General features: G+C 36.8%; 1 protein-coding gene across 1 annotated transcript in view; it reads right to left on the reverse strand.

Annotated features, from left to right (window-relative positions):
* Window positions 1–14,892, reverse strand: part of PTGFR (prostaglandin F receptor) — a 52,562-nt gene extending 37,670 nt beyond the window's left edge. Inside the window, exon 1 of the mRNA XM_060142519.1 lies at window positions 14,053–14,892. Coding sequence (XP_059998502.1) covers window positions 14,053–14,850 — 798 coding nt within the window. The 5' untranslated portion in view covers window positions 14,851–14,892. The remainder of the gene's footprint in view (window positions 1–14,052) is intronic.
* Between the last annotated feature and the right edge of the window lie 252 nt (window positions 14,893–15,144).

A 15,144-nucleotide genomic window follows, 5' to 3' on the forward strand; every position in this document is an offset into this window, starting at 1 on the left:
GCAGATAAATAAGCTCTGGGCAAGTTGAATTGACATAAACTTGAGCTTTCGGCAACCACGTAAAACAAACCAAGAATTCCAAGAGAAAGGTGACTCCAATGCTGTGGTTATAGATTAAGTCAATTCATACTCAAAGCAGGTATTCGAGACAAGGGCACCGATATAGGTAAAGCTGGTTATTCATTCATCGTAACAGCCAAATATAAAATGGCTTGCCAAATCAAACGTGAAATCCATGTCAATCTAAAACCCTCGAAATAAGCAGGCTAGCTTTTGTATTACTACCATTTATCTTAGACAGACAAACCTAAAGTGCGCAATCAGGAGGTCAATAGCACACAATGGAAATTACTCTGAGACATACTGTTGTCTTCTCCATCATCCAGGAATGCTTTTAGCAAGCTGGCCCTGGCATCCGTATCCACAGATGAGCCTGATACAAGCTTAGAGAGATGAACTAGAAAGGCAAAGATGTCCTCTAAATGTCATGCATTTAGAACTGCTTAGTATTTTTTTTTCTTGATTGAAAACAGCAATTCTTTATATTCCCTTGAAATAAGAAAGAGTCTGCCTTAGCTGTCTTTGGACTTTCAATGGAAAAAACAATCACCACACACCCTATAATAGCTTCAAAACCACCTCATGCTAGCAAAGATTATAAAGACTATGGAATTTTTTTTTTAGCTCTTTTGTATGTCAGGTCGTTTTTTGATTCAGAAATAGTATATGAGAGAAACACTGAAATGGTCAGTCACAAAAATGTCATTATAGAAGCATATAAATATTAAACTGTATCAGAAACTAATTTTCTGTTCACTGCACTGAACACAAGCATAATGAAAGAGATATGTGTTGTTACTTCTGTGTCGCAATTTGGAAATAAGCTTTCATATTAGGAAATGAGGAGAAAGAAGGCATTCACACAGTTTTTTCTTTCTATATGCAATTCTAATCTGGCTTTTCCCCAAAAAGACTGCATTTCTAATTTAAGCCTATCCAGGGGATATGCTGGGTTGCAGAAACATTCTCAGAAGTTTCTTCCTAGTGCATAGGTCTTGGGCAATTCCAAAGTACAACCTGGAACAGGGACAGGCCAGTTACAGGTGCTGAGGTCCACTGTGGTCTGTAACAAATTCGTGGGAACAGGTAGAACTGACCTACTTTCTAAACTGGAAATTAGCCATGCTCTTCCCTTCACTGACCCCCCTTCTGATTCAACTTCATGCTTCCCAAATTAGCAGAACTAAAGCACCCACCAGAGTACATACTACAGAATATCAGAAAATTTATTCCCCATGTTGTATTTTCTTCAATGTCAGAATTCTAGAGCTCAACCAAGAGGTATTGGGGGCATGACAGAGAGGGAGAGAAAAGCTCTTCTTGTTCTGCTTGAATGTTATGATGATGCTGTATTCCATTAATAAGAATGGCACAAAAAGATTCTTAGACTATCCCAATAATAGTAAACGCACAAACAAAATGCAAAAAACCCGAAAATTCTATTGCTTTCATTGCACTAATAATGCTCACCTTCAGTATAAGATAAAAAGAATTTAAGGCAAACTGTTTTAAAAGTGAGAGGGAAGGTTGCTTTATGTTTATAAAAGGAATAATTTACAACAAAGATATAAAAGACATGAATTAACCCCGATGACATTATGTTGAAATCTAAATCATCGAAATCCAATGAAAACCATTAGAAATACAAATATAAACTAACAAAACACAAATATAATAAAATTCCAAGTTCTCATACACTTTTTTTTTTTTTTTTTTTTTTTTTTTTTTTTTTTGCCATACGCGGGCCTGTCACTGCTGTGGCCTCTCCCGTTGCGGAGCACAGGCTCCGGACGCGCAGGCTCAGCGGCCATGGCTCACGGGCCTAGCCGCTCCGCGGCATGTGGGATCTTCCCAGACCGGGGCATGAACCCGTGTCCCCTGCATCGGCAGGCGGACTCTCAACCACTGCGCCACCAGGGAAGCCCTCATACACATTATTTGACAGAACATTAGAAAGAATAATAAGAAAATAATATTCTATTACCAATAATATTGATTTAATACCTATGTATTGAACTTTGTAGCTTAAAAAAGAGTGTAAATTCTTTTCAAATGCCCATGGGATATTTACAAAATCTGATAATAAGAAGTTAACTAAAAAAGAAAGAAAGAAAGAAGAAAACCAAGAAGTTAACTAACTTGAAAACAGTAAGGTTTGTAAGTTGATGTATGCCATTTTTTTTTTTTAACATCTTCATTGGAGTATAATTGCTTTACAGTGGTGAAGCAACTGACAAAGGATATAAGGTATTTTTAAACTGTTAAACTAAACAGCCCTCTGGAAAGACTAATTTTAAAAGAAAAATTTCAAATTTTGTGTTATGACAAAACTACAAAATTATTATTCAAAACATGATTATGATCACGAAAGGGGACACTCTATATTGTAACTGATAAACTGAACACAAGTCTAAATAAAATGTGAAGAAAATGGTAATTGTACGTAAAGTTAAATTTAGATCAATAGGATGAAATAAAGAATATAGAAAGATCCAAATAGGGCTTCCCTGGTGGCGCAGTGGCGCAGTGGTTGAGAGTCTGCCTGCCGATGCAGGGGACATGGGTTCGTGCCCTGGTCCGGGAGGATCCCACATGCCGCGGAGCGGCTAGGCCCGTGAGCCACGGCCACTGGGCCTGTGCGTCCGGAGCCTGTGCTCCGCAACGGGAGAGGCCACAACAGAGAGAGGCCTGCGTACCGCAAAAAAAAAAAAAAAAAAAAAAGAAAGATCCAAACACATTTAAGAATTTCATATGTAATAAAGGTAGGAATTTAGAACAGCTGCAGAAAGACCATTTAATAAATGATTTGGGATAACTAGCTAACAATTCAAAAGAAAATTCATGTTATTAATTTGCAAATTAAACCAACATAAACTATGAATGTATTAAAAACATAAATACAAAAAAATGAAAAAGCAAAAGTGCTAGAAGAAAAAAGAAATGAATACCAATGTCATCTTAGCCTGAAAAAGTATTTCTTAACATGAAACAGAAAGCAGTAACTACAAAAGAAATTATTGATTCATTCACTACTTGTATAATTAAAATACTAAGTTAAAAGGCGCACAATGAATACGGAAAACAATTGCTTTTATAACAATTGATTTTATAATTATTTTTATATATTAGCATTATCTGGTCTTTGTTATCCAAAAAGTTCTTGAAAATCATTTACAGATACCCACACATTCACAAAAGAAAGGAGATAATGCCCAATAATATAAGAAAAAAAGTTCACTCCGTTAATCAAAGAAATTAAACTAATATGTATTCTGTATCAGATGAGTAAAAGGATGCACTCAGTATGTTAATAGTGTTTATCTCTGGGTAGTCAGATTTGGAAGATTTTTTAAAATTTTAATTTGTAGCTTGATGTACTTTCTTACAATAAAATTTTATAGTTAAAGAAAACATTGCATTATTTCAAAGTAGCTTGAGGGAATATAACACATGAAATTTAATATTCCTTAATAAGGATAAGATGCCCGTGGAAATAAGGCGAGGTCTTTCCTTTCCAGCAGAGTTCCTATAACATGAGAGTGCCTCTCCACCCTCACATCTATATATGCCAGCTTTCTGCTGCCTTCGCTGCTTCATCCCTGCTTCGCTCCCCATCCTGCATTCCGTCTCTCTGTCTGTTGTGTGGTTTTTATTTTCCTTGTTTTCTGGTCCTCTGCCATGAACAAAAATGCGAGAAGCAAAACAGGGGAAGATGTAATCAAAGTAATAGCAACAATGACTGTTGCTGCTGCTGCTACAGCAATGTTATTATTTATTATTTAATACTAATACACCTTTGGACCCAGAGGTTCCTCCACTATTACTAAAGCAATTAACCCTCTACCCTGCTCCCAGGCAAGGTCAAAAAAATACAAATAGTTTTATTTATGTCATACTAAAAGAAGAAAGAAAAGGAAAAGGAGGACGCACATAAGAGAGATTGGAGGAGCGAGCACAAAGGTTGTGGGTAAATTGAAGGAGCTAGAAAATATGATTCCTAGAATTTGGCTCAGGAAAATTTTCCCAGGTCATGTCTCTGTCTCTATGCTTTACTCTCCACCTGGAGAGACACCCAGCCTTTTGTTCAGTAAAAACCTGCTCAAAGAATAAATCAGTGAGTAAATTAACAAGTAGATTAAAGAATAAATGATTTTTTAATTTTCTTCATTTATATTATTAATGTTCATAGCAACTTGTTTTTCTTTACCTTCAGTCCTTGCTAACACTTTCTTAACCTAAATTCTTGGATGGAATGATTGGGTTTTGTGATGTTTCATTTCACCAACATTTATTTCTCTTCTATATCCTGAGTCACTTCCCTTGTCAAAAGATAGTATAAAATATTACTTTGAATTATGAAATTTTTATCATCTGATTTAATTTTTCTACTACTCATATTTCATTACTTAAAAAATCTAGCTTTTAATATTAATTTATTACAACCTGCTGTATTCTAATCTTGTTCAAGCCTGTCCCAAATACTAAAGAGTTTGTTATTCTTACACTTTTATATCTCTAGAAATTATATACATTAGTATCTGTTTTCTCCTTGTTTTACCTTACAATTTACATTACTTGACTTTGGATCACAATTTTTTCCAGTAATATTTCCTTCTAAATGATATGCTATAGATACTTATAAGTTATCAAAAATAATCTTATCCACTACATTCATAACAGTATGCCTGCTACTCTTTTTTTTTTTTTTTGCCATAGCTATTTTATTGTATTTTTTTCAAGCAAAGGCATTTATTTGGTTATCCATTTTAAACATAGCAGAGGGATAGTTGGGGAGTTTGGGATTGACATGTACCTGCTATTTTATTCTAACATAAATTATAATCAAATATCTTCATATTTCAATTTTCTATATATGTCTTCCTTTTTCCTTTTCTATAAACACTGTTAATTAAGGCCATAGATATAGTGACCAATTAAATCACAGAGGTTGTTATTCTGCATCTAGAACACTGCCTGGCACCTGGCAGGTGCTCAGTAAACGTTTGTCAAACAAGTAGACAAATAATTCCTTGTGGACTACCAAACTGGAAGTAACGGCTTCCTACTATAGCACCCTTATTCACTTAATAACTAATTAAAAAGTGCCTTTGATCAGCTTGTTGAGAGATGATCTTTTGTTGGCTTTTATTGGTCGACAGCATTAATATTTGCCAGTAATAGCAACATAACGATAATAGTATAATAACTGAAGCATATGGTACTATGTCAGGCACTATTTTAACTTACATCTATTCATTTATTTAGTCCTCACAACAACCCAATGAAGCGATACTATTACTCTACCTATTTTACATGTGAAGAAATTGAAGCACAGAGTGGTTAGGGACACACAGGAACCAGAAGAAACAGGACGTGAACCCAGGCTCTTAACTACTACATGACACTGAGCTAATATTTTAGCTCCTCGAGTATATCTTTTACTCCAACTAAGTTGTCAGCTCTTCGAGGAAAAAGCTTTATCTTTTGGGCACAGCCCCAATAGTAGTACTTTATACATAACAGTCTCAATAGTTTTTGCTAATTTTAGCTTGGTTCAACAATGTATAAGTTAATATCTAATACATTATTATAATTATAATACTACATTATTAGATTATTTGAATTCAAATAAGATGTGAAAGATTAGCACAAAAACATCTTTACTTCTGGTGAGACAGTGAAATGAGGCACAATAATCTGAACCTTCGAGGGACATTGTTCAGGAACGTTTTCTGATCCCAGCGTGACCAAACCTTCTCAAGACAGGAGAAATGGAAAACAACTGGACTAAACACAGATGACTATTTCTAACTGAGATGGCAGGTAGCAATAACGGCAATAGACGCTTGAGGATCTGGGGACTGTGTTGAGCATTTACTGTATGCCAATCACTATGTTATGAGATTGTAAGGAGGACAAATCATATTTTCCAGTGGTACTTTTAAGTAAGATCCATTTTTATAATCAATTCACGGATGTACAAAATTGGTTTAGAGTAACTCCAGGTCACAGCTAAGATATGGTGGGGCTGGGACCCTGCCCCACCCCCCACCTGTGCTTAAATAACTAGAGCATTCTAAAAGAAATGCTTGACTTGGGACTGTGCACTAAAAGCTAAAGGGAATCTTTTACACAATCCAGTTGTCTCTGTCTCCTTTGCCGTCACACCGCAGCCATACTCTGTTTTGGCATTTCACAATCTGAATTTAATTTGGGGATTCAATAGCTTAGAAGGAGTGAGAAAAAACATCTCCCTGTCTGTATAAAGCCACAACTGTACCCACTCCTCTGTGGCATTACCATCCTGACACCCAGGACGGAGGACTTGACAGAATGACAAATTTACACAAGCTTTGAAAGGTAATATTTGCAAATAGCAAAAGACAAAATTCTCCTATTGAATGAAATCCTCTCTAAATACAGATAAATGGCATTGAAATAACAGTTAAAATCTGGTGTGGCTGTAAATGATTTCCGAAGCAAACATAAATGCAAATGCATTTTCTATACCTCCTGTAAGGATGAGACTAAGCAAATAAAGTTAAAACTGGCAACCCGGAGAGATTTGGGGCAAATCAACATCTTGAATTGTTCTTGAAATGTTTGGGGGCTTAATTTAAAACCCCAAAACACATTAAGCCAGAAGAGTTTTAGATTCATGCGGGTATAAATTTAATCCACATGTTTCTGATTCATTTACACTTGAATCATTCAAGTAATGTTTTGTAAGTGCCGTCTCAATGTCTGATATCTTTGGGCGTTTTTATGTCTCTCTCCTTAAAAACAGGAAGCCATATTTTGCCAAGAGTAAATAAACTTAAAATACCTAAGTATTCCAGACAACCGTGCACAACTAAATCAACAGACTTTTGTGTAAATTCTCAACCTAGCAGTGTCTTTTTTTAATTGATTGACTTTTGGTCCAATTTTGCACCATACTTTTCCATGAAGAGAGATCATATACTCAAATGAGTTCAATTCCAAAGGCCTATGCATAACTCAATCTATTTACCAAATCACACTGTAAACCTATGTGTAATATACTTTATATTTAGATAATGTGTGAACAAATGGACTTCTAGAAAATGGTCCTAAACCGGATGCTGCAGGAAGCAGACTTTGAGACAGAGATCTACATGCAGGCATTTTTCTGAGCACAGTGAGGTGATGAGGAAAGCAGGACTTGGCACAGGGAGAAGCAGAGCTGGAATGGAGCTACAAGCTCTGAAGCACATATGACCCTTCAGAAATGTCCCAAATGAGGCAAGGGGGTAAGTGCTTTGGATCCCCACACCCACCTGTCACTGTACACAGAATGACCAAAGAGAGGGGGGCACAACCACGGGCAAGGCAGCTCCCTTGACTGAGGGTACTTTCCCCAGGGGCAAAACTCACCACAAAGGGGATCTGGGTGGGGCACCATGTCTACTAAGCAGGTCTGTTGGAGCTCTCTGAGAATTAATCCTCCATGAATAAAAGACCTACTCAATCTTTTAGTCTGATTAGCAATACAAATTGAGCCATGTAGTCACTCAATCAGCTGGCAAAGGCTTGAGGTAAGCAAGCCCATTTTATAGAGAAATTTCAACAATTACTCTGGAGATTTTATTTATGACAATGTACAACCAGTATCTGCAGGTCTTTACTCAAAGAAAGTTTTTCCTTCTGTCTTCTGAAGTGACCCCCTCAAAGATAAAACACCAGTAAAAAATACATACATTTTGGGAGAAAAAATGTGTGCATGTAGAGAAAAAGGTGGCGCTAAAGATAATAATGGGGCAAATATAACTATGAATAAGTTATATCACCTAATTGTTTCCTTTGCCGTCAATACTTTGTATTTAATACTTGGTTCCTTCGTCCATTCATTCAATTAACATTGGTTTATGACCTACTACTTGTAGAAACTAAAACACAAACCAGTAATATAGCTCCTAGCTACCAAGGACCATTGAGACTAACAGAGGAAATTGGCATGTAAACATCATAACAAAATAATCATTCCTAGTTTATCCATGATGCTGACAAAATTCCTAAATTCTAGCACCAGATGCAAATTGTAGAATGTTCAGGATTCTCCAGGACACCATTTCCAACTAATACTCCTGAACACACGTTCCCCTCTCGGACTTCTCCAATCCAAATCCCAATTCAAAGTATTGGAAGTATTCCCGAGGCCGACCAATTAAGTCCTGACCTCATCAGCAGACTGGGTCCAAAGTGGAAATGAGGGCCATTACCCACTGAGCCCTCCTTTATGTGAGATTCATTTAGCAAATACTTACTGAGCTCAACTCTGTGCCAGGCACTGGTCTCATAACTGAGGACGCAGCAATAATCGAGGTCCCTTCCTTCAAGGAGCTTACATGCTAGAGGCAGAAGCCAAAAAACAACAAAATAAACAGAGAAAGGTACCCCATGTTATCGAATACTGCTAAGTGCTATGAGAGTAAATAAGGCAGAGCAATGGAGGAGAGAAGAGAAAGGGTACTTTTTAAGATAGACTACCTAGACAACATGAGATTTAAGAGAGGAGTCGGGGGAGAACCACATGGATGTCAGGAGGAGAGTACTCCAGGCAAGAGAACACCAAGGCTTCAGGGACAGGAATATGTTCCCAAATCTCTCAGAACTGCTCCTCTGCCAGCTCCTGTCACTGACCTCACACCACATACTCCACATCCACCCAAACACAAGAGCAGCCTGAATTCCCATCATAGAAACTATATTTAATGTATCTCTAAAACATACCTTTTCGTCTGGATATGAATTTTAAGCTGCATGAGTCTGAGTTGTTTATGAATTTCCTAAAAGTAGAACCTAAGTCTTACCAGTCCTTTCTCCAGACATCATGATTGCTACTTCCACATTCCAAACCGGGGAGCATTCCCACTTCACAAAGGAAACCAGCTAAAACAATTTCCGACAAATCGCCTCTAAGATCAGCAGTGATGCAAGAATAACCAAAAAGATCTGACATAAAACTATATGAGAGTGAGAGTCCATTTTGTTTTTAATTTTAGAATGAAACCCATTCAAAGCCCTTTTTATTTGGTACAATTAGATCCAATGATGGATCTAATTAGTTAAATTTTTAAACTAATTTAAAAATTAGTTAATTTTTTTAGTTTGGGAAATAATTCAAACATGTACACATTATGTATATACATATTTATACATTTTCCGTATTTTTCTTTTCACTTGAAGCATGTAACTATACATCTGTTCACCATCCTTTCAGTGTAGAGGCAGGTGCACAAGACACATACACAGATTTCCATTACGCAGGTCTTACATACGATAATGAGAGCCAGCCTCTCAAAGAAAGCAATCTTCACTAGTAGTCAAAATGTTCTATTCTGTTGTGCTGTTCCGTCGTTTGCCACTAGCCCTGTAAGACCTGGTCATTATGATGCCAATACCTTTAGTAATTCAGTAGAATTCAATTAACCATTCATTTTTTGATTTATATCTGACAAACATCTTAGTGACCAAATGTTTAACTATACGACTAGAAATACTAGCAGAAGAGTAACAACCTCAGAAAAATCAAATTCAAACTCTACCTACACAAGAAAACACATTTCTTGGGTAAACTCACCTACATAAGATATCATTTTCTCTTCATATACTTTATACTTCTTTTCCCAATTCAAAATGAACCTCTACCCTTGAAGAGAAGGTAAACAAACTAAACAGCCTTCCAGAAAAGATCCCTGAAGTTTAATTGTGTCATAACCCGATAGTTGCTGACTTAAGGAACAGATTAAAAATTACCATTTGGTTTCAATATTTGCTTAATTAACGCTCACCTACAGAACTCAGAATCCACATTCTGGTCAATCATTTCCAATCTCTTGACATTCATACTACTTAAGTTACAGTCAAGCAGTCAACAAGTATTTAATGCTCTGCCAAACTAGTGAAATAAGCATAGCAGTAATAATAAATTCCTTTTAGGACTACATATTCTAGAAATGGAACATTAAAAAGAATCAGTACCTGTAGAAAGACAGAAGCAAAGACTATGAAGGAAATGTTACTTAGAAGTGCTGTTAAATGTCTTCTTTTTCTCCGTCACTCTAGAAACGTCAGAAAAAATCTTCAAGATTTATTTGGAAAAAGTGATTTACCTAGAATGCATGCAAGACAATTTTATAATTGCCATTTGACTCTCAAAGATTTTTGTATTAACTTGTTGCTAAATGGAATTGTAAGCTAATAAGTACCTATTGTATTTTCCTGGATTTTTCAGTTGGGATTGTAATTAAATGAATTTATATGAGTTAACCATGTTTAAAACTATAAAATTCAGTTATTGAAAATTTTTTTAAGTCATTAACAAGTTATATTTTAAACTAATATTACAATTGTACTACATTTCTAAATTTCAGTTCCTGAAAATACACACACACACACACACACACACACACACACACACACACACATTTTCCCCTTTGTGGGAAAAAAACAAACAAACATTAAATGAAGAAAAAAAGCTATAGGGGATTTTTAGGGTGGTGAAACTATTCTATATGATACTGCAATGGTGGACACATGTCAATATACATTTGTCAAAACCCACACTCTGTACAACATAAGGAGAACCCTAATGTAAACTACAGACTTTAGTCAATAATAATGTACAAGTATTGGCTCATTGATTGTAACAAATGTACTACATCAGTGCAAGATGTTAATAATAAGGATGACTGTGGGGTGGAGGGGTGGAGACATGAGGAGCTATATGTGAACTCTGTGTTTTCCACTCATTTTTCTGTAAACCTAAAACTACTCAAGAAAAATTAAGTCTATTAAAAGAGAGATTTCTAACAAACGTCATGATCATCTTACCTTTGTATTAAAGTCAATCATCAAACTTAATAAAGTATCCCCCTTTTCATCAGCTACAAATTTTAAAAGTTTTAGAAATTATGCCACTATTGATGTTTTGATGCAGTAAATCTTGCCAAACCCAGACACCATCATCCGCATTACTCACTTCCTCCTTTTAGTGTATGCACCTGTACCCCATTCCAGTTTGAGGCTTGAAAATGACAGTGAACACAGGTCAAAGAGTGTCTTCAGATGTTCATTCAAATGACAAATCCAACATTTCATCCTCATCAATCATAGAGAGAAGGCACATGGTGTAAAGTAGGCCATTGACATGGAAGATGTCACAACTATAGTGCATCTATGGGAATTTAGAAGCTTGGTTTCAGAGATATTTTTTAAACAAGAAGCTTTTAAAATATAGGGTGGAGAATAATGGCTCAGTCATTAATACCTATGCAGTTCCTCCTGGGCACTTAAGTAGTAAAGAAGAAATGGTTCAACAGAGGAATCAGTGTTAGGTGTTATTTTGGCATTCCCAAGCCTGGGTTTTTCACTCAGGTTCCATTTAGAACTGTCTGGTGGTCTTAATGTAATGTGCAAGGAACTTATGTCCAGGCCACAAGTTATAAATCCTTCAGACAGAACTTGCCATGAAGACCCAAGACTCCACAAGAGAAACTGAAAATAATGCTTGAAACAACTTAAAACATCAATCCAGCAGGGGTATCTGTGGTAGACCTACTACACATCTAATGCAGAAATAATTTTCCACACTAAAAAGCATTTTAGAAGTATTGATACATTGATGTCATAGGTGTAGCAATAATTCACAGTTAAATAGAACGCAGACCTCAGAAAATGTTTCACAAAAATAAAATTATATTCCACTAGGAAATATGTTCAAAATATGAATTAAATTGTAATATCTATTTTAACAGTAAAGGAAACCAAAAATTCAGGAAAAGAAATTAGAGAAAAACATAAATTCAAAATATCCATGTTGAGGATGAAATTTTGTTACTTTCCATTCCCTTACAGTAGTTAACCTATAACTCCTATTTCTCAAAGTCAAAAGCCAGAACTAAGTAGAATTTTAAAGGTGACTCAGAACAAGCAAAAACCAAAACACCAGTGATTAGCCCAGTTGTCCAGATTATCTGTCTCTCATTAAGTTCACTATTTCATGGTTTTCAGGTTTTCTCCAGAACTAGGACCTTCATTTTTACATTTTCTTTAAATATTTTCAGCTACCTCTTTTCTCCCTTTCTTAGTATTCCCTTTCCAACCCTGAAATTAATTTTGTTTTTGCTCAGACTCACTGTTTATTTTAAAAAGCTACTCTATTTAAAAGTTTAAGAAGAGGAGCATTACTCTAAGGGAATTTCCTTTGTCAAGTAGCATAAATTAAACTCTCTAAGAATGAACACTGAAATGACTCGATGTGTTGATAGAACTCGTCTCTGCTATTCAGATTCAAACAACTGAACTATGAGCTCAGATGAGACCCCTAACTGGGGTCACCCAAGGCCTCCTAAATTGACAATTAGCCAGCCTCAAAACGTTGACTTGCTATTGACAGATGTAGCCTATCCTCTCCTCGGTTGGGCCCCTAGGACAGTTCTGGAACATCACGAAAAAAATATTTAAATGATACAAAAATTCCAGAAGCCAAATTCAAATTGTGAGGAAATAACAGAGATAGAAACAATTTTTTTTTTTTTTTTTTTTTTTTTTTTTTTGCGGTACGCGGGCCCCTCACTGCTGTGGCCTCTCCCGTTGCGGAGCACAGGCTCCAGACACGCAGGCTCAGCGGCCATGGCTCACTGGCCCAGCCGCTCTGCGGCATGTGGGATCCTCCCGGATCGGGGCACGAACCCGCGTCCCCTGCATCGGCAGGCGGACTCTCAACCACTGCACCACCGGGGAAGCCCAAGAAATATTTTAAAAGTAGAAATCTTTTTGCAGAATAAAATCAACTACCATAGGATCTGTCTGCAGCAACAGCTCTCAAAGACTTTTCTGTTCACCAGAACCATCAGGATTGTTTATTAAAACCCTACTGGCAACAGTTCTTGGGCAATGGACCTAAGGGGGCCTAAAAGAACTGCATTATTAACAAGCACCTGCATAACACGATGCAAGGTATGACCATGACCTTTGTGTTATGTCTACCTTTGTCTCACCCTTTTGCTTTACCTCTACCTGGGTATCACCTGTATTACTATCTTTGGATACCAATCTGTTTCCCCACTGGTACAAAAAAAGGGATCAAAATAATCTTTACTGCCATCAGGAGCTACATACAGAAGGATGTTTTATCTTTCGTTGTATGTTATCACTTTTTCCATCATAAAGTAAACTGTTGGAGACAGTTATGGTCATACTTATCAATCATAAGTATTTTGTCTTCTACCTAGAAAGTCATATAAATGATTTATGTTTGTTGCTAATTCTTTAAACTTAGCCGTCATTTCCAAATAAAAATACCAAGATGTTAAATATAGCTGCTGGCTAAATTGAAAAAGAGGAAGGAATGAAATGATAAGAGAAGAATCCCTGGCTCTCCTGCCAATCATACCTCTCCCTGCATTACTATCATCCTGGGTTAGTGAACTAGTGATTCTTTACCTTATCTACCCATCTAGTTCACCTACACTATCCAACTATCTCAACCCATCACCTCCCTTTGCAAGCTGAGACCTGGTCATTGTGTGCTGAGAAGCAGCCAGTCTATAAATTACAAGTCCATGTGGTTTTCTATCAAGACTTACTGGAGTCCATTCTAATATTGTTTTATAGCCTTTTTTTTTCACATTTTAGAAACTAATCATATTCAGTATATTAAAACTATGTTACTTTTGTGAAAATTACTTTATACCACACTGCAACAGGTAACACTATGGTTAGAATTGTTTAGGGAGATATTTCTTTTAATTCTGGGCTTGTGGGGAAATAACCATCTATGTCATAAATAGCTTAATTCTAAGCCAGAGCTGAGAACTAAAGTAAGTTCTGAGTAGAAGTAAGTTCCAGCATTGAAAAGATGAAACAGCATTGCCCATCAAGACTACCAACTTTGAAAAGACAAGAAACCTTGTATTGAATATCGATTAACTGAACAAAGCAAAAATTGTCAAAACCATAGGTCCTTACCAGAAACGGACTCCAGCAAACGCAGGAGACACACATTATACCCAGGAGCTGGATGACCATTTCAAAATGATGAGACCTGCCTTGTCTGTGCTGCTGACTTTTAAATTTAACTCTTAAAAGTGAAATTCCTGTGATGGCATTGCAGAAAAATGAAATACCAAGGGCTAGGAGCCCCAGAAATGAAAAAAGTAAAAGATAAAACCTATCTTCCCAGTCTTTGATGTGATCTGTTTTGTAGAAACACCAGGTCTTCGACGCTTGAATTTTGTAGTCACGATGCCCAAGGATGGGCAACAATGCTACGAAAACAGCAAAAAAGCACACTCCACTCAACATCATTTTAACATGTTTGGATGTAATTTTCGTAGAGTGAAATATTGGTTGGGTGACTCCAATACATCGCTCAATGGCCATCACACTGCCTAGAAAAAGTGGGCACAGACCAGAGAATACCATGCAGATACCAAAAATACTGCAAAGGACGTTTGATTTGTCAAAATGGATCCAGTCTTTATCAGAAGCATATACAAAGACTGCTATAGCTCCATTGATGAGGTGCCCAAAGAAATCTGTGATTACCAGAGCACTAGCTAAAAGCAAAAACGATGACTTGTACTTCTGTCTAAATCTTTGGTATGCCTTCATGAGAATAGCAATAGCAAGGCTGTTTGATAAGATTCCCACTGTCATGAAGGTTATCGAAAAAGATATTGAAAGCTCTTCTTCCATTTGGCAAGTTGTATTTGAAAGGAGCCCGGCTGCAGGAGACACTGGCTGTTTGGAATTGTTCGTGGACATTGTTGTGGAGATAAGAGCTGGCCACTCAAGTCATCTCCCTCTCAAAACAGTGCAGGCTTGCGGTCCAGAGATCTGTAGCATAAAGACAGAGAAATTATGAGCCCTGGATAACTGTTCATCTGACATTGAAGGCCAAAGCACCCTGTGGTGGGAATCAGACTTATCTGGCCTGTCATGAGCAAGGTTGCATCATACTGAAAACAGCACATATCTGCCTGCAGTTCCACATTTCATTTTCAAGGTAAAGAAGCTACCAGAATTGAGACCCCTTGGTTAACCTCTATGGCTACTCTG

Source organism: Lagenorhynchus albirostris, chromosome 2 (genome assembly GCF_949774975.1).
Source record: "Lagenorhynchus albirostris chromosome 2, mLagAlb1.1, whole genome shotgun sequence".
NCBI classification, from domain to species: domain Eukaryota; kingdom Metazoa; phylum Chordata; class Mammalia; order Artiodactyla; family Delphinidae; genus Lagenorhynchus; species Lagenorhynchus albirostris.